The sequence below is a fragment of the Drosophila busckii genome, chromosome X (genome assembly GCF_011750605.1).
Source record: "Drosophila busckii strain San Diego stock center, stock number 13000-0081.31 chromosome X, ASM1175060v1, whole genome shotgun sequence".
Classification (NCBI taxonomy): domain Eukaryota; kingdom Metazoa; phylum Arthropoda; class Insecta; order Diptera; family Drosophilidae; genus Drosophila; species Drosophila busckii.
This window is the reverse complement of record NC_046608.1, coordinates 16,988,497-17,008,180: the sequence shown is the minus strand read 5'-3', so window position 1 is coordinate 17,008,180 and position 19,684 is coordinate 16,988,497. Positions and strand designations below refer to the sequence as shown.

The following is a 19,684-nucleotide window of genomic DNA, read 5'->3' as shown; positions in this document are numbered from 1 at the left end:
TAAAAAGAACTTTAAAAGTACAAAATATGATTTGAGCTATTTATAAACAAAGTGAATCAATTCAAAATCAATTCGAAACATAACGACTCCAATCGAAACTAGAAACTATAATGAATCCAGTGTGTATACTTACGAAGACAGACATTTACATATACAATGCGTTAGTGTATACATTTGAATGCAATGATTCGAATCATATGATTCGCTGCTTGCGAGTTATGCCTAAGCGCTGCATAATATGTTGCCAATAATGAATGCCAGATGATTCATATGACTCAAATGATTCATATGATTCATATGACTCGAATGATTCAATCACGCTACAGCTCTCTCTATATACATAGACGCGCCGCTTAAATAGGCGTCGGCATTAGCTTGCCATATTCCTGATGCATGCTCGGCTTCACCGAGTTGTAGACAGGTCGTCCTGCATCCTCGGGCAGAGCATACACATCCGGTGGCACACACAACGACTGCAGCTTCGATATATACGAGTCAAAGTGCTCGTGTGGATGTGCATGCGGATGACTGTGCGGATAGCCGCCCGGATGATGCACCGTATACGCATGATGATGCGGCGGCGGCGGCGGTGGGGCACCACCCCCATTGCCGGCAGGTCCTGGACCACCACCGCCCTGATGACCATACATGGGCGCAGCGTTGCTGCCAACGACGGCTGCTGTCGCTGACGGCGGCGGCGGTGGTGGCGGCAATAGCGTGGAGTAAGCAGCTGCTGCTGCATGCTCGACGCCGCCGCCGCCGCCGCCGCCGCCACCGACGATGCAGTTATTGTCCATGGCGGACTGCAGGCCAACGCTTGTGGCGGTCGCTGACGGCGGCGGCGGTGGTGGCGGCGGCAGACGCACATGCTCCAGCAATGTGATGACATTATTGCGCAAGCTCTCATAGTAATTGTTCAGATTGGCATTGGCGGGCGCAGCGCCGACGTCAGCGCTAACATGTGGCGTAAGCTCAGCGCTGCTGCCGCTGTTGTTGTTGTTGTTGTTGTTGCTGACGACGACAGCAGCGGTGCTGGTGGTGGAGCTGACGCTGGCGAAAGGTGATTGTCCGCTAGGCGAAGCCAGGCGATGTTGCTGCTGCTGCTGTTGTTGCTGTTGCTGCTGCTGCTGCTGTTGATGATGTGCGCTTAGTGGAGAAGCTTCCTGTGTGCGAAAGAGAGATAGAGAGAGAGAGAGAGTATAAGCGCAATGCAATTGTTAGTTTGAGTGCTGCCTGGTCATTGGCTGTCATATATGTACATATGTCTATATATACACATGTTGCTCTGCTATATATGCATTGATTCATTGATACATTGTACTTCAATATATTTTATGTATATATATAAATATATAAACGCCTGTCAACAATTCAAAGTTCCAATAAGAACGCGCTGGCAAAAAAAACGTGAAACAAACAGTTATACCACGAATCAACAGCCAGCAGCAACGACGACTGCACACACACACACACGCATACACGCACACACGAGTGTAAGTGTGAGCGTGAGAGTGAGAGAGCGAGCGCCAACGCCAACGCCTACTCTCGACTGTTGCTGCAGCTCCCTTTTGAATTTTTTTCTTCTGCTCTGCGCTTGCTAACATTTTTTTTCGTGTGTGCGCCGACTGCGCTGCCGACTGCGACGCTGTAGCACAGTTTTGGCATTTTTAGGAGCTAGCTGCGCTTTGCGATTTGCTGTGGCACATCGTATAAATTTTGGTGCCGACAAACGAATCGTTGACAGAGCTTTGATGTGGGGGCAGCTGCGCATGACCACATACATGTCTCTCTCTATGTGTGTGTGTGTGTGTGTGTGTGTGTGTGTGTGTATAGGGAACCAGCCCATGCTTATTACTCCCCGGGGTAGGGCGTACTTCTTTTTTTTTTGCTTTTATTTTCTATTTTTTTGCTTTCTGTTTTGCTGCTTTTAGGGGTGTTCTCTAGTCTGTCGCTCTCTGCGCTGATTCGTCGCTCGATGCAAGTCGCTTCGCTGCTTGCTGCATATGCAACGCCTGTCGATTGGCTGCTGCGCGCGCCATTTTGTTTATAGCTGCAATAATTCATTGGCCCGAAAAATGCCCCGAAAAAATTAAACTCTACTATTTTCGTTTTAAATAAAGTGTTAACGTTTGTTAGTTGTAGCCCAGGCCCATAACTTTGACCGCCGCGCGTTAATTTAAATATAATAAAAGTTTCTTCTTCTTTTTCTTTTACTCGTTGTTGTTGTTGTTGTTGTTTTTAACTGGGGGTAGACGTCGCCTAAGTTTTGCTTTTGAGTTAAGAACACACGCCGACGACGGCAAAGTTTTTGCTGCCTGTTCGACTTAAGCGCCGACTTTTGCTTGATTTCCCATGTTTTTCTTTTTTTCTCTGCTCTCTACTTTCAAACTGTGTACACTTTTTGTTTTTGACTTTCTTTGTTGTTTTCGCTTTACACTCGCTTTATTATTGCTTTGGTTTGGAGTTTAGAGACGTCCTTGAAAACTGTGCTGTGGCCACAGCGAAACTTAGAGCAGCGAGCAGCGAGACGAGCGCGAGTTGCTCAGGTGCCAGAAACAAAAAACAAAGTATAATAATAATAATAATAATAATAATACAAAAAAATAACATAAACTTTAGTTGCAACTTTCGCCTGCCATTTGTTCTACTCAATTATCAATTATGCACGCTTAGCCTAGTTGACAAGTATGCCGCTAAGTTTTGACTTGAAATATTTAAGAAAAGTTAATTTATGCTCACATTTAGCTTAAGCTGTAAACATTTTTTTGGTCTAACTAAAGTTAAAATTTATTTTCTATAACTTTAATATATTTTCTTTTATCGTCGACTGTTCATAGTTGACATTAAATAAATAAATTTATACATTTGATACTTTGGTAATATGCTCAAATTTTAAGCTCAAATGCAATTTTGAAATTAACATTATGAGTGCAAAATAATGTTTTGAATATTTGCATGAAACCCAATGCATATACATATATAGCAATATTTAGTGATTTAGTGGTAAATAGTGTTAATAAAATTACTCAAAATTTGTTGCAATCAACGAACCTGAGCCTACGTACCCGATCGCTGGTGCTCAGTTGTGATTCCATTGCATTGATATCCGATTTGAGACGCATCATTTGAGATTCGACGCGTGCGTTCTCTCGCTGTAGTTCCGATATTTCCGCTTCGAGGGTATTGAGATCATCGCTGCCAGCGGCATTGCTGCCAGTGACGGTAACATTGACATTACCGCTAGCTGATTTATCGCTGGCAACGCTGCTGCTGTTGCTGTTGTTCATGCCAGGCGGCAAAGGTACGCCCACGCCCACGCCCACACCAACGCCCACTCCGCTCATGACAATGTCCAAGCCACCGGCGCCTTATAAATAGATAGATAATAGTTTGTGTTAGTTGTGGATGCCAAGCTAAGCAGCTGCTTTGATTATTGCCAAAAGCTTAGCTCGATTTTATAAAAGAAAGAAAAGCTCTTCACCGTTGACTTTTGTGCGCGTGTGCTAGCAACTTAATTGTAGCTTACGTGTGTGTATGTGTGTGTGTGTGTGTGTGTGTGTGTGTGTGTCTGTTTTATGTGTATGTGTGCGTGTGTGTGTGAGATAGCAGATAACACAGCTTACCTTGTTTTTATGATTTGCAATTGTTTTTGTGTAACTTTTGTTGTTGTTCTTGCTGTAGTAGTTGTTGTTGTTGTTGTTGCTGTTTGTTTGTTTGCTTATTTATTTACATTTTACATTTATTTATTTATATATATTTTTCTGCTTCTATTTACAGTAGATACTCGGCACCGATACAAAACGTCGCGTAATCTAAAAGCAAACGCCGGAACGCAAAAAACGCATGAAACGAAACGGAAACAAGTGGAAAGAAACATTCAATTAAAATTAGAAAACAAATTAGCAAACACACACACATACACTCGAGTGTGTATGTGTGTGTGTAATTGCATTTAGTTTTTTTTCTTTTTTCATTATTATCGATAACTATCGTGTATCGGGCATCGTTCATGTTATGTACCGGGTTTGACGGCCATTTTGTTTTCGTTTTGCGGCCCCACAACGCGTAAGTTGCCAAAATTATAAAAAACACAAACTTAAAAAAGCCAAAAGTTTTTTTTTTTTTTTGTATATATTTTAGTATTTTTTTTTTTTTTTTTGTTAGCACACGCACACAAAAATTCCAACCGAAAAATCGACAGAGCGTTAGTTTCTTTTTGAAATAAAGCGCAACAAATTAAATATACTATATATATATATTTATAAAAATATATTCTTTCTTGTTGCTTAGTTTACTTCATTTATTTTTTTTAATATTTTTTTATGCCTTTTGGGCATAGTAACCAACAAGCCCAGTTCATAACAGAAAACACGCTAGATATACGAATATTTTATACATAGCCATATGCATATATCTTCATTTCTTAGATAGTTTTAACTATAGACAACTAGTTTACCTGTATAGCCCTTGGGATAAACCATTGTAACCTCATCGAATTTGGGCTTCTTAATGCTCTGACCGCCAACTGTGGTGCAGGCTATAGAGAAAGGAAAGAAATAGTTGGAAATAATTATAAACATGACGAAAATTGAGTCAAAATTATAAAGAATTTTTTTGCAAAGATTTTCGAGTTGAAGATTGATTTTCAATATAAAATATTTTTTTATATTAATACAATACAAAGTTATAGGCTATAGAAAAAAGAAATAAATAGTTAGAAATAATTATAAACATGACGAAAATGGAATTCAAATTATAAATAGAGCATATTTTCGAGTCAAAGACTTTCAAAAAATATTATTTGATTGGTTTTCAATTTAGAATATTTTTTATATTAATACATGCATAAGACATCTAAAAAATTTAAAAATAAATTTAAAAAGCATTAAAAATATTAAATAAATATTATTTTATATGAGCTACAAATTATTAATTGAATTAAATTTTTAGACTCACCATCGAATTTCATGGCTGTGGCAGCGGCAACGGCCGCCTTATGTTGCTCCACTGTGCCGCCGGCTTCGAGCACACGCATCTTATTGCGATTGGCAATGGGACAGCCCGATGCACTACAGAAAGCAATGGAATTGTGAAACAATATTAAAGCTATTTGGTGTTCGACTTACCTTCTGTGGGAAAGGAACTTGCCGGTGGAGTGGCCAGAGCCATCGCAGCCGGGTATGGGACAGCGCAGCGGCTCCGAGTCCTGACCATCGCGTGGCTTGCTCTTGGGCTTATTGGCGCGCGGACAGCCGGAGAGACTGCGATGCGACGAGTAGTTGCCGGTCACATGGCCGGAGCCATCGCAGCCAGGCGTGGGGCACTTTAGCTCCTGCGAATGCGACTGCAGATGATTGCGATCCGAGCGTGAACAGCCCGTCAAGCTGAAGAGAAGAGCAAGGGATTAGCAAAAAGTAACTGCTGTTGGCCAAGAGATAAGCGCTACGACTTGCCGACCACAAAAGCTTTAAAGTCTTATTAAATTTTACTCTAAGACAGACAAGACTGGCTGGCTGGCTAGGTGGGTGGGTCGGTGTTTTGGTGGGTTGAGTGGTGTTTTATAGGTAGTGAGTTTGGTTTTTATGGGCGCACTGTGTCCACACATGTGACTGAATATAAATATTAAAACGCACAGTGGTGCGCAGTGGAGTGAACAATAAATTAAATGTAACAAACAATTTGTTTTTTAATTTAATTTGCAAATGCAACAAATTGAATTGCAAAATTACCTAAAAAAAAATGTATTTAGCTGAGGTTTATTTTTATACCTTTTTTGTCTGTAAAAGAACAAATTTTGCTTTTAAATATAAATTTGTAGCGCACAAAATAAACAAAACTTAAATTAAATTTAACTTAAATTAAAAATTATTTTTTTTTTTACTGCACAAAAGCCGAATATATTTTTTTTAATAAATTAAATTAAATATTTGTTTTTATTTTTTAACTGATAAACTTGTTTTTATGCTGTCTAAATATTTTTGAATCAACTATTGCATACAAAGTAAAACTTTATTTTTAAATTTAAATGTTATTTTTCGCTCTTTTCAACCACTGTGGCAAGTGTCGAGTGGCACGTGCCTGCGCTACGCTGGACAGTTGCTGTGACTGATGAGCTGTGACTAGCTCCCCACCCACCCCACACACACACACAAGAGAGAATAATTGCATATTACATTAGCTGGAGCTTACCCATCTTTGGACTTGTCATGCTGCGGTATATGCTGCGGCGGTGGCATGGAGTAGCAGGTGGCAGGACTGGGCGAGTAGCCGCCGGAGACGGGCGTCGGATAGCCGCCGGGACCGACGGCTGTTGCATACGGATTGCTGCATTGATAGGCAGCGGGTCCGTAGCCATGATAACCAGCTGGCGGATAATCAGACTGCACCACCATGCCATAGCCCGGATGCGGTGAGTAGCCTGAAGCCACAAAATGTTGCAATTAAATGAATAAAATAGATTTGGCTTGCAGCGCTTACCGCTGGGATCTCTGTAGGTTTCGATGTAGTGAGAGCCGCCGCTGTCCGGCGTAGACTCGCGACTGTATGGCCGTGGACCGCTGATGTGACCCACTAGACCGAAGCCCAGCGGACGTGGTGGCCCGCTAAAGTCCACGGGCTCCATTTGCGGCGAGCGTGGCGGTCCGTTAGGTCCGAGCGTTCCAGGCGCACCGCTGCCAAAGCCCTGGCCGTGACCCACCACTAAACCACCGTCTGCACCGTACTGTGGGCTCGTGATGATGCTACCGGAAGGGAGGAAAGAATCATGGACATAAGTTAAGATTTTAGCTATAAATGAAATTAAATATATTTAATATTTAAATACTTGCTTAATGCTAGCTTAATTACTTATAATTATTTGTTAGTTTAAATTTTAGCAACGCTTTGATGCTGCAATTACTTTTGGTAATTGCACTAATTACCTAATTATTTGTTAACCATGTAGCTTAAATACAAACTAAGCGAAAAAACGAAATAATTGCAAAAAAACGAAAAGTAATTGCAAGTAATTAAGCAAGTAATTAAACACAAATAACAAGCTTTAAAGCAATTCAAGTGCAGCGTTTGTGTGTGTGTGTGTATGTGTGTGTATTGCCTTTGTGTGTGTTGCTGCTGCTGTTGTTGTTGTTGTGAGTCTCACCTGTGCGGCAAACGCGTCACGCTCAAGTCCAGCGTCTGGCCCTGCGGACTCGGCACTTGCGGACTGGCAATGTTTGGACTGGCGCCCGGCTGTGGACTGCCATTGCCCATGCGCTGATTGTATTGCTGATGCGATGCAGGCGAATTGAAACCATGCGGACTGGCCGCTGTGGTCACAGCGGTGGCGCCACCCGACAGATCCACAGCAGGCGGCGGCACGCCCACATTTGGTGTAGGCGAAATGCTTTGCTTTGTCAGCGGCTGTTGTTGTTGCTGCTGCTGCTGTTGCTGTTGCTGATGATGTTGCTGCTGCTGTTGTTGTTGTTGCTGCTGCTGCTGTTGCTGCTGCTGTTGATTTTGATAGGCGGCTGCTGCAGCGGCTGCCTGCGCTGCAGCCATTTTGACGGATAGATTTATGGCAGAGAAGCCCGGCGGCAATGGACCCATGGTTGGATCATAATGATACATGGGGCGCGGATAAATTGGACCAGCGCCATTCGCCAGCTCGTCGTGCTCGGCCTTGGCCATTAGCAGCTGCTGCTCCTGCAGATATTTCTGCTGCTGCACCTGCAAGTCATCGGCGCTCTGTGGCAAGTAGTGATACATGTTGGCCGGCGCGCTTGGCTGTCGCTGTGGCACATTGCTGCTGCAGCAGTTGGGATCGTAGCGCTCGAAGCTGCTGCTGCTGCCGCCGCCGCCGCCGACCGCCGCCGCCGCCAATTGCATCGTGAGACCTACACAGCAAACACTGGCGCCAACGGCGTATGGCGTGTGGATGTGGGTGTGGCTGCTGTGCATGGGCGTGCTCATAGGCGCTGCGCTGTGCTGGCGACAATTCGCTGTTGCTGCTGGCAGCGCTGGCCAACAATTGCTGCTGCTGCTGCTGTTGTTGCTGCTGCTCGGCGGCAGCTGCAGCGGCAGCAGCAGCATCGCTGGCTGCTAAACTGTGAGCATAACGCATTTGCTCGTATTGCTGCTGACGCTCATCTGCCTGCTGCTGTTGATGTTGCTGCTGCTGCTGCTGCTGCTGCTGTTGTTGTTGTTGTTGCTGCTGCTCTTGGGCTGCATGATAGCTGGCTGCTTCATTGGCTGCATCCGCAGTGGGCAATTGGCTGTTGCCTTCGATAAACGGACCACGTTGCTGATGCAGCGTATGTTGCTGCTGATGCTGCTGCTGCTGCTGCTGATGTTGTTGCTGCTGTTGATGTTGCTGCTGCTGCTGTTGGTGTTGCTGCGCATGTGGCTGTGGACTTTGCAAGCCAACAAAGCGACTCAAGTGCGGCTCTGTGGCAACTACAATTGGACTGCTGTTGCTATTGTTGTTGTTGTTGTTGCTCGTATTATTATTGTTGTTGTTGCTGCTGTTGTTGCTGGCGCTGGCATTGCCGGCAGCATCATTGCTTAGATAAGAGTGCATGGGGCTTTTGTTATATTCACTTTTGATGCTAGCCACGGGACTGTATTCCGTTTTAATAATGGGCATGGTTTTATTATTATTACTGTTGTTGTTGTTGTTGTTGTTATTACTGTTATTGTTGTTGTTGATGCAGCTGTTGTTGTTGTTATTTAAAAAGTGCGTTGTGCTAAGCTTGAGCTTGTCCAGCGCATTCAGCTCCTTTTCATGTTTATCCAGTTCCGTGGCGCAGCCTACGCATTGAGAGAGAGAAAGAGATAAAGTGTTGTGTGTGAGAGAGAGAGAGAGAGAGAGAGAGAGAGAGAGAAAGAGAGAGTAAGCAAGTGCAAGAGCTAGCAAGCAAATAAGTTACAGATCGTTTAAAGAGCGAGCGTAAGTGAGAGAGAGAGAGAGAGAGAGAGAGAGAGAGAGTGGGAGAGTGAGAGAGAGCGCGCACAGACCTGCTTGTGCTGCTGCTGCTGCTGTTTCGCCTATGTTATCGCTATCGTTATCGCTTATCGGGCTCGCCTCTTGGCGCACTATTGGCCGACGATTCGCCGCACGGCGTACGGCACGCGGACAGCCCGAGAGACTGCGATGGACACTGCGATGCGGTTGCACGTGGCCACGTCCGTTGCAGCCAGGCGTGGGGCATTTCAATATCTGTTCATGCAGTGCCAGCACTGCGACCATAGAAGCAAATTTTTGTAATCAATTATTTCTAAGCTTATATTTTTTATTGTTCTAATTTCGGCGAGCCGCTAACTAAATACACTACAATTCACATAAAACACACACAGGCAGCGAAAAACGGAAGAGATCAGTTCCAGTTGCAAAGATAAGAAGAGGCAGAACAGAACAGATGAGTTTGAGAAATTTTCTAATTGTTGTTAAGTAAAGAGATCCAAGTTTGATTGGATCGACAGGAAAAGAGAAGAAAAGAAGAGCTCGACAGAAAGCGAGAAACGTCACAGTAAGAGAAAGAGTCGTGAAAAAGCAAAAAAGAAGAAGAGCAGAAGCTCAAGTCGAGGCATTTCGAAAGTTTTCAAGAGCTAAAAAGTCATCGAAATGAGAGAAATGAAATGAGAGAAATCGAGAAATGTCGACAGATGCACAAGTCTTTCAAGAATTCTTCTTCTTTTAGAGAAAAGTTACATTAAGAAAAGAGCCATAGAAAAGAATAGAAAGAAAAGGATGAGTTAGACAGAAACTCGACTCAAACGGACAACAACAAATAATGTCGAATAGAAGAAGAAGACAAGAAGTTTTGAACTATTTGGCATTTGATACTCTTTTGAGACGTTTGCAATATAAGAATATTAAGACAGAAATGAATATATAGAGAAAAGAGATGCTACACACTGTTGAGTAGACACACACACACACACACATATAGACTGACCTACATAGACCTACAACATGCGATTAGAAACTGTGGGCACTAAGTGAAAAGACGGATATAGGAAGAGAAAGAGACTGAGGAAGAAACAGAGTGAGCCAACCTCAGAGTAAAATACAGTATTAGTTTAGAGAGAGAGACAGAGATAGAGAGTACACAACTACATAGGCAATGCGCTAAAAATTGATATTGATAAACAATTTGGCACTTACATTCTGTGGTGACTTTATCGCGTTTGGGACAACCCGACAAACTAAAAGCCCCAAAAAGAATTATTTAGGAAGAGAGAGAAGAGAGAGCAGAAGATTGCGTGTGTGTATCAGTGAGAAAAGCAGCAAATGTATCGTATGTATGTGTGTGTGTGTCTCTGTGGTACCTTCTGTGATGCGAATAGAGTCCTGTGACATGTCCTTGGCCAGTGCAATGCGGCGTTGGGCATTTGGCTCCATCTACAAGTAACCAAGTGGCAATCAGAATATTGAAATCGAAAAACTAAAGCTAGCTAAAGTAACAAACACACACAGACACACACACACGTTCACGCCTACGCATGTGGCAAGTTTAAAATCAGAAAAGAACAAAAAATTTGTGACAAGACTGTGAGCGAAAGGCAGCAAGGATTTTCTAATTAATTATGTGAATGGCAGCAGCAGTAGCAATTGTTTGAATGTTGCTGAGGGGGTTGAAGCAGCAGCAGCAACTTGACAGCGACAACATACGCATACTCAAAAAAAGAGAAAGACTTGAAAATAAAACAACAACAACAACAGCAACGGGGACGAGACAGCGACAACGAGAACTGTAGGAAAATTCTTTTGCCTAAATAATTAATTAAAATTTGATGGAAAACAGCTTTGCATTATGTATTTACTTTAAAAAGCATACATGACAGTGATGTTGTTTTTGCCAGCCACAGCGGCAGCAACAGCAGCAGCAGCAGCAATGGTTGCTGCTTATGTAAAAAAGAACGCTTCATCAAATATCACGTCTAAAGTGCTTGGCCTTCTAAGCACAAATTCTAGCAAAGATAACACACACACGCACGCACACACACACACACACACACCTGGCACTTTAACCCTTTACTGCCGTTGCTGTTGCTGCTGCTGCTGCAGACAGTGGTGTTGTTGTTGTTGCTGTTGTTGCTGGCAGTTTAATGAAATATTTTTCGTAAATATTTTACACACATACGTGCGTGTATGCGTGTGTGTGTGTGTGTCTATTACGTGGCCGTTCAAAATGTCAAACTGCAAGCAAAAACTTTCGAGTCTAATTAGAATTTAATTAAAATAAAGCAACTAGATGCAACACACACAGACACACACACACACAAGGGTTAAGCCTAATAAGCTACACTAAACTAACGTAAGCAGCAACAACAACGTAACACGCTAATGACTTATTACGTGCTTTTGTCTCAAGTTTTGTGTCAACTATTTAAAAAGTCATTCAAATTATATGAATACCAAAGCTCTCTCCCTCTCTTTCACACTTTGTGTGTGCGTCTCTCTCGCTCTCTCTCTCTCTGTCTTTTGTGCGCTTAAGCATATTAATGCCTACATAATGACAAAATAAATATGCAAAAGTGGTTTTTAGACAAAACGTGCTCATATTGCTTTATATCTAATCATTGCTAACCCTCACACACACACACACACACACACACACACACACACACACAAAGACAGACAGTGTGCGTGTCTGTTTGTCTGTCTATGTGTGTGCTTAGTTTTCATAAATTGTACAACAAATGCGCTAAAAATTAGTGCATAAACCATAAAGAGGCACTCGACTTTTACTCTCTTGTCATAAGTCTACAAGTTGCTCTTCCATCGGCACGTGTGTGTGTGTGTGTGTGTGTTACGTATGTGTGTGTACTTTAGAGATGAGAGCATATGCTGCGCTTTTGTTTTAATTACATTCATTAATTATTATAACTAGTTAATAAATAACTATAAATAAAAATGGTCAATAATAATAAAATAAAAAAATAGTAAAAAATTAGTTAGAAAATAATACTAATAATAATAATAATACTAATACATAATGCTTCCAAGATTAAAGCAAATTGCACGAATATATTAATATTTAAAAAATAAGAATATTACATTAATTTTTAAGCTAAAAATTATGCTTAAAATATTTTCATTAAAAAAATATTGCTTATAAAATTATAGAATTTAATAATAATGATACTCAAATTTATAAAATTCCTATTATAAAATCAATATTTTATTATTAACAAAAATGTATGTATTTTTTATATAATGAAAACAAATTGTAATTTAAAGCTAAAAAAATATTGTTGCCAAAAAATGTACAACACATAATGTTGGGCTAGCTAACAAAAAAATATTAAATAAAGTAGAATAAACTTGTTCAACTAAATTATGCTCAAAGGTAAAATTTATATTCAAAAGGCTAACACAACAATTTTGCATAATATTTTAGTATGTTTATAATAAAAAATAACTATATTAATATATATATATATATAATTTATTGTAGTATTTATACAATTAAATTCAACGCTAAGCAATTAAAAACAAATTGCCATAAAGTAGGCAAGGCTAGAGCTCTAAATTTATCACGCGATATTCTTAGCAATTAAATATGTAAATATTAAATACAATTGCAGCGCAGGGCTACACAACTGTCATCTCTAAAGCGTGTGTGTGTGTGTGGGGCTTACAAGCCATTAGTTGTTGCCTTGTCGCTGTCAACCCTCAGCCTAATCCTTTGCCAAAAAAGCGGCACAGAATTGCTTAATGTCTTTTTTTAGCTACGCAGCGGGCGGGGTCTGAGGGGGTGGGGGGGCAACGCACTAATAATAATAATAATAATAATATTATAAAGCATAATGTTTGCTTTATTAAGTGTGGGGGTAAACTCTCTCTCTCTCTCTCTCTCTGGCTCGCTCTCGCTGTTGATATTTAATTTGTGTGTGTTTTTTTTTTTGCCAATTTGTTTAGACTTAAACTCAATGCAACAAGAAGTAATGCAAGCCGATAAATGTTGACGATAAACAAAACTTGGGCTAGCAGCAGTAGCAGCAGCAGTTCGAGCTGCTGCTTCAAATAGTTTTGCTATTTTTTATGGTATTTTTATTGGTTTGGTTTGGTTTGATTGATTTGATTGGATTTGATTTGATTTGATTTGTGTGTTTCTAGTAACAACAACGACAACAACTTACCGCGATGTTGACTGCCCGGCGAGTAGCTGGGCGTAGGCGTGGCAGCAATTGTTGCTGCTGCTGCAGGAGTGGGTGTGGTTGCTGCTGCTGCTGTTGTGGGCGGTGTTGCTACCAGCGGCACGCCGACAACACCTTCGCGCGCTATATCCTGCATCACTGAGGCAGCTCGACTGCCAATGCCTGCTGGCTGAAGTATTGTATATTGCTTGGCATCAATTAGCTTGCTGCTGCACTTGTCGCCCACAGTGGGCGTGGCGCCCATGTCAAAGCTGCCAAGCTGCTGCTGCTGTTGCTGCTGTTGACTCGCAGCTGCTGCTGCTGCTTGATAGCCATAGTAGGCCTCAGCTGCATTGTAGGCTGCACTGTTTGTATATTGAGCATGAGCGTAAGCTTGAGCTTGAGCCTGGGCATGAGCATGAGCCGCCGCTGCCGCTGCTGCCAGCTGTCCGTTGCGCTTGATGATGTCTATGGGCGGCTTGAAGGCCGAGCTGGCAAATGCTGCAGCTGCAGCGGCGGCGGCGGCGGCGGCAGCAGCAGCATCCACTAGCGTTGCATCCTTTTTGCTATGCGACGTCATCTGCTGATGCAGCAGATGGGGATGTGGATGCGGATGGGGATGCGGATGCGGATGCGGATGCGGATGATGTCCCACTGCATTCAGACGCGCCTGATCGTTCTCCTTTTGTCTGTGGAAACGTAGCAGAAGTGTGTGTGTATTTGAGTGTGCATACGAATTATTTTGCTGGTGGCCATTAGCAACATCATACTTTTGCTTATCCTCAAAGAGATTCTGAAACGCCGGCGGATTCTCATCCTCCTGCTCCTGCAAGCGATACAGATTGGTGCGCGCATCGGGCCAGCTGCCCGATAGAGATTTAAGTGCCGCTTGCGTTTCGCGTATCAAAGTTTCATCGTCCTGATCGTTGCCATCGCCAACAGCTGCAGCAACTGTTGCTGTCGCTTTGCTGGCTGCTGCTGCTGCTGCTGGCGGACTGTCGCTCGTCTTGGCCACGCCCAGTGACAATTGACGTTTCTTTTGTGGCAGCGCATTGTTATTTGTTATGCTATTGTTATTATTATTATTGTTGTTGTTATTATTATTGTTGTTGTTGTTGCTTAGCTCATCATCGCGACTGCAACGTTTGCGTCTTTTGATTGCTGTCTCTTGCTCATTGCAACCATTGCTGTTGCTATTGTTGCTGCTGCTGTCTATCAAGGGCGTCTCCTTGCTCAGCGGCCGCTTCGACAGCGCCATGTTCGTTGCAGTGTATCTGGGGTACGCTAATCAAAAACACAAGAGTCGCCTTAACAGTTGAGCTTAATTACCTTTGGCAGCAATTTATTAATTAAATAATCAATGTATTGTATATTTACTAACAGTTTGACAGTCAAACTACTTACTGCACTAAGTGTATTGCTTGTTGTTTTGTTGTTCAATTTTGCTTTTGTGTGTTTTGTGTTTGCGGCTGATAAAGTGAAACTTGAAGCAAGTTGCATGCAAAGTGTTGAATAAAAAGCGCTACAAAGTATGCTATATAAATTTTGCATTTTAAATAAAGCAACAGAACTAACAAAAGATCAAGCAAATTAAAATAATAAAAAACGTAACTAAAATTATAAAAATTGTTTATTAATTAGTTTATTATTATTAATAGCTTCGACCAACTATTTGCATTGTCTATATTTTTCTTAGTAGTTTGTTTTTTTTTTATTTTTTTTAAGTCTTTACAATATTCAAAAAATTTAATTTTACATTTTGTCTACCTGCGCTAATTTTTTATTTTGTTTCTATGCTTTAAAGTTTATTTATTGTCTTTTGTTTACAAGCTAGCGAGACATTTGTTTATTAACTCACTCACATACAAACAAAGACTAACCAGGTACAAATGTTTGTTTGCTTTTTAACACGCGAAACTGTTTAGTAAATAATATAAAAATAATATACAAATATATTAGCAAATGCTTAAAAAAAACTTTTTTTTTTGAAATATATGAACTTAAATTTGAACACTTAAAAAAACTTGTTATACATTTAGAATTAAAATTTGTCATAGGCATAGCATAAGTTTATTTAAACTTAATTTGATTATATTATAAGTAAGCTGCACTTAAAATAATTTTGTTTGAAAAAGAAAATATTTATTCAAAAATAATTGTATATAGACAGAATTGGCTTTATATAAACAACAGACTTGTGTGTGCGACATACATACATATATAAACACTATATATACATAAATGTTATGGCGTGTAGTTGAGTAGATCGTACACTATTTTAAATGAATTTTTAATTTAAATTTAAAATATTTTTCAATGTAATTTATTCTTGTTGCATTGAATTTCGTTTGTTTGCTTTTCATTTTTTTTTTTCTTTTTTTGTTTGGTTTGCCTGCAAAACTAACAAATATATATATGTACTGTATATATATATATATATATATATATATATCTCACTTGGGGCGCTGCTAGGGGACGGGGGGACTTGCTAAGAGTTAGTTGTAGTGTTAGAGCTTAAAGCTATTTAAAAATTTTATTTGATATGCATAAATTATTTGGGCTTTGATTTATAAATATAAACTTTACCTATTTGCAGTGAATTTGTTTTCAATTGAGTTGGGCTTGCTCAGTTTAGTTTTGCTTTTAGTTTATATAGATTTTTAGTTTTAGTTTGACATGTTGCACTTTGCACAGAATTTTATTTGATTATAATTTGTTGCATTTTGCACTTTGCACTTGGAACGCACGAAAACCAACAAAAAAAAAAAAATAGAATTGTTGCAAAAACAAAAAAAAAAAAAATAAACGTTCAGAAGTTATTGTTGCACGCACTTGTGTTGCAGCAAAAGGTTGCAAATGTTGTTGTCGCTGGCCGCGCTGGCGTATACGCAATAAACAATTAACGCGCGCAAAACGACTTTGACTTTGTTTTGTTTTGTGTGTGTTGAGAGTCGCGCAAAAAATTGTTCGGGGCACACAACTTGAGCGCAACTTTATTTTAGTTTTAGCCACACGTCGCGCGTAGTTTGGGGCACCAAAAAAAAGTTTTGTGTTTTTCAACAAAGTTTGCTGTTTGTTTGTGCTTGTTCTCGTTGTTGTTGTTGTTGTTGTTTGTTTGTTGTTGTTGCTGCAGTTCTTGTTGTTTGTTTGTTTGTTTGTTTGTGTCGCGAGGCAAATTGCAATAAACTCTTATGCGCCCGCCGCTATTTCAACTTGGCCGCGTGTAGTCCGGACGTCCAAAAGCCGACTGCTCGCCTGCGTTTGGGGTAATAAAATTTTACATTGCGCCAGCCGACGACGGCGTCGCAGTCGCAGTCGCGAAGCAGCTTGCTGAGCACAACTGAAACGTGTGTGTGGGGGGTGGGGGAGGGTGGCAAGCAATTGCTAGTGCTGCTTGTTCTTCGCTTTCGCCTTCGCCTTTTTGCCTAACGCAGACCGACAAAACGTGCGTCTCTACCTGTTCTAAGTTCACTGCTAACTGACAGTTTTACCAAAGTTCGACAACTTTCCTGGCGCTATTGCAGCCCCCGAAAAATGAAGCACACACACACACACACACACGTACACAAACGAACACACACACAGCGCAGAGCCCAGCGTCGCGTTGCTGCCGACGTCGCTGTTCGCACGACACGAATCATTTTTCGGAGTAAACACGAGCGCGCTGGCAGCGGCTTTGGCGCTTACCCCACACAGCGGCGTAGCACAGTTTGCGCTGCTGCTGCCGGTGCCGCCGCTGCTGCTGCTGCTGCTCGTATAACAGTCGCCCGTATATCAGCGCCGGCGCACTGCACGCCAGCGCCAGCAGCGACGTCGGCACTCGCACTCGCTTTAATCCGAAAACTTGCAGGCAGCAGCAGCTTCTCATTCGTTTCTCATTCGCCTTACGCTTCGTCGTGGCAGCGCTGCTCAGTCGCTGCCGACGGCAACGACAGCAGCTGTATTTCATCTTTCAGCTCGATCACTCGTCGCTGCTGCTTTTGAGTGTGTGTGTGTGTGTGTGTTTTTTTTTTAAATTCCAATTGGCAGTCTAATTGGCATTTGGGCTATGCTCTCTTATCAGCTGACTAACGGTAAAAAACACATACACAGCCACTTTAGCCAAAGTGCGTTTTATCAAACACTTTCTTGCTATCAGCCAGCCAGCCAGCCAGCCCAGCCAGTCTGCATTTTGAATCAGACTCTCTGATTCATTAACTTATTCCAAAGTCTGGCATATGGCCAATGTGCTAACCCAGTTAAGACTTGTGGAATTTCGTTCTGATTTGCCCAAAGTCAAGATTTAGATTTAGTTAAAGGCGTTGCAAGATTAAAAATTTAAATAATTCAAAAAGAGCTAACATATATAAAGTTGCAAATTAAATTGTAAATTATTAAAAATTGCCAGCAATCAATCAATTGCTAATTTCCAAATAAGTTCGAGCTGGTACAGTTTATCAGCTTTATGTCTCTATTTAACTCTGAAATTTAATAGCAGCGACTCAGTTTGTCTAGCTGATTAAAAATATATTTATTATATTACGAGATATACTTCATTATTTGTTATTTCAATTTTATTTTAAATATTAAACATTATATTTCGAAAGTTTAAAGTTTCAGTTCAGATTTCCATTACGCAGTAGGAAAAATAATGTACAAAAACTTACTCAACTTTGATATGCACTTTTCAATTTATTACTAACAATATTTAAATTAAACAATTTGATTTCGTAATTTTAAAGGTACGCTCAAGACTTGAAGAAAGTCAGAAAATATGTTCTTGACACTAATTCCAACACCTTGGGTACAAATAATTTGTTTAATAAGTTTGAGAGATTTTTTTTTCGAAGGTGGATTTATTTTTACAACTTTAAAATATCCATTTTCATTTTTGTGGTAATCTAAAATTTATTAAACATTTTAATTTTTATTTTTAGTTTGTTGATTGACAATCATTTACATACAATTGTTAATATTTAATTTTTCATAGCAACATCAATTAATAAAATTCAGAGCTAGAAAAATTATCTAAAATTGAATTTAAATATTTACATATTTTATTTAAAGTGACTTTTGTCAAAACTTTAAACTGTGACTTTAAGAAATGCAAATGCAAAAGAAATATTTAATGAAGTAACCAAATATTGGCGACGACTGAAGCAGACTTCATGTAGTAGTTGCAATTAATATGCTGCTGCTGTGTGTGTGTATGTATGTGTGTGTGTGTGTGTGTGAGAGTGTGTGCTCGACCGTAATTAAAATAATTAAATGCGAAAAAAGTAATCACAAGATTGAAAAGTAATTTACACATGTAAGCAAACACCAAGCCATAGACAAAGAGAGAGCGAGGGAGAGAGAGAGAGCGAGAGCGTGTGGGGGGTGGGGTACGCACATGCAGCTTGAGCAAATAGCAGGACAAACAAAGCCCGCAGGATACGTGAAGCAGACTGGTTCAAAAGGAAAAAATTATATATAGAGCGAGAAAGAGAGAAGCTAAGAAAACTCAGTGCAAGAAAATTGCCAAGGCAAATGGAAAAGTCAACATGAGTAGCGTCACGCGAGTAGGCAGAGTCGTGGGCAGCAGGGGGCGGGGGGCAGGCTGCCAACAAGAAAACAGGCTAGAGCAAGGATTAGCAAGGATGCTGCTGTCGCTGTCTCTGTGTGTGTGTGTGTGTGTGTGTGTAAACGCAAAAACGCAAATGATTTCTCTTATTGCGACGCGGTCGCGGTTTTTGGTCTAGGCAGCGACTGTGGCCGGGGTGGGGTGTGGTGTGTGGTGCATGTCAAAGGCTTGCGCGAGGCCAAGAGTAAATTTTTAGGCAAGGAAGACAAAGCTGTTGGCGTTGTCTGGTCCAGGCACACAGCAAGAATTAAGTGGCAGCGCAGCTTTGGCTCGCGAGGGGAGCGGGGGAACACGCAAATTTTTAGCTATTGCCTGTGGTTCCAGCTTGGGAGTTTGGCGGGGAGCAGACACCGCCACACAGGCAACGAAATGATTGACAGCGCATAATTAAATTAATTGAGTAATCCACTGGGCGCGCAAAAAAGGGGTGAGGGCTGCATGGCGGAAGGGGGCTGGGGGCGGCTTATGGCTGAAGGGGTTGCAGACATTTTTGTTGTGCGGTGACGAGAAATTCCCTGATGTGTGTGTGTGTGTGTGTGTGTGTGTGTTACGCACTTTTCCTATTTTCCATTTACGCTTTTTCCGCTTTTTATATATATCAAAATCTGCGCTGCCACGTTCTGCTCTGCATAATGAAGTAACTGCAAGCCCACCCCACCCCGCCCCACCACTTTCAAGCTTTACTTACAGGCAACAGCAGCTGTGCGTCGAGAGAAAAAATAAGAAAATAAAGAAATGTTAAGCAAGTAAGAAAGCAAATGTCGCTGTTGCCGCAAATGTCGCTGTTGCCGCAAATGTCGCTGGAGTTACGAAAAAATTTGATTGACTTGCATAAACTCGACGACAATATACACTTTGGACAGCAGATTTCAAACTATAGCCACGACTACAATATACACTTTGAATAGAAACTTAAAGCACTACTTTGTATCTAGACTAGAACAGAAACTTTACTTTCTTGAC

General features: G+C 41.2%; 1 protein-coding gene across 1 annotated transcript; it reads right to left on the bottom strand.

Moving 5' to 3' along the window:
- Positions 1 to 89: 89 nt before the first annotated feature.
- LOC108604973 lies at positions 90 to 14,377 on the bottom strand. The gene is given in 14 exon segments (XM_017994543.2): positions 90 to 1,163; positions 3,066 to 3,367; positions 4,457 to 4,537; positions 4,957 to 5,069; positions 5,127 to 5,384; positions 6,190 to 6,418; positions 6,478 to 6,740; positions 7,139 to 7,905; positions 7,907 to 8,008; positions 8,057 to 8,784; positions 9,055 to 9,213; positions 13,123 to 13,484; positions 13,644 to 13,808; positions 13,890 to 14,377. Coding segments are annotated over 14 exon segments (4,827 nt in total). The 3' UTR covers positions 90 to 353.
- Positions 14,378 to 19,684: the final 5,307 nt, after the last annotated feature.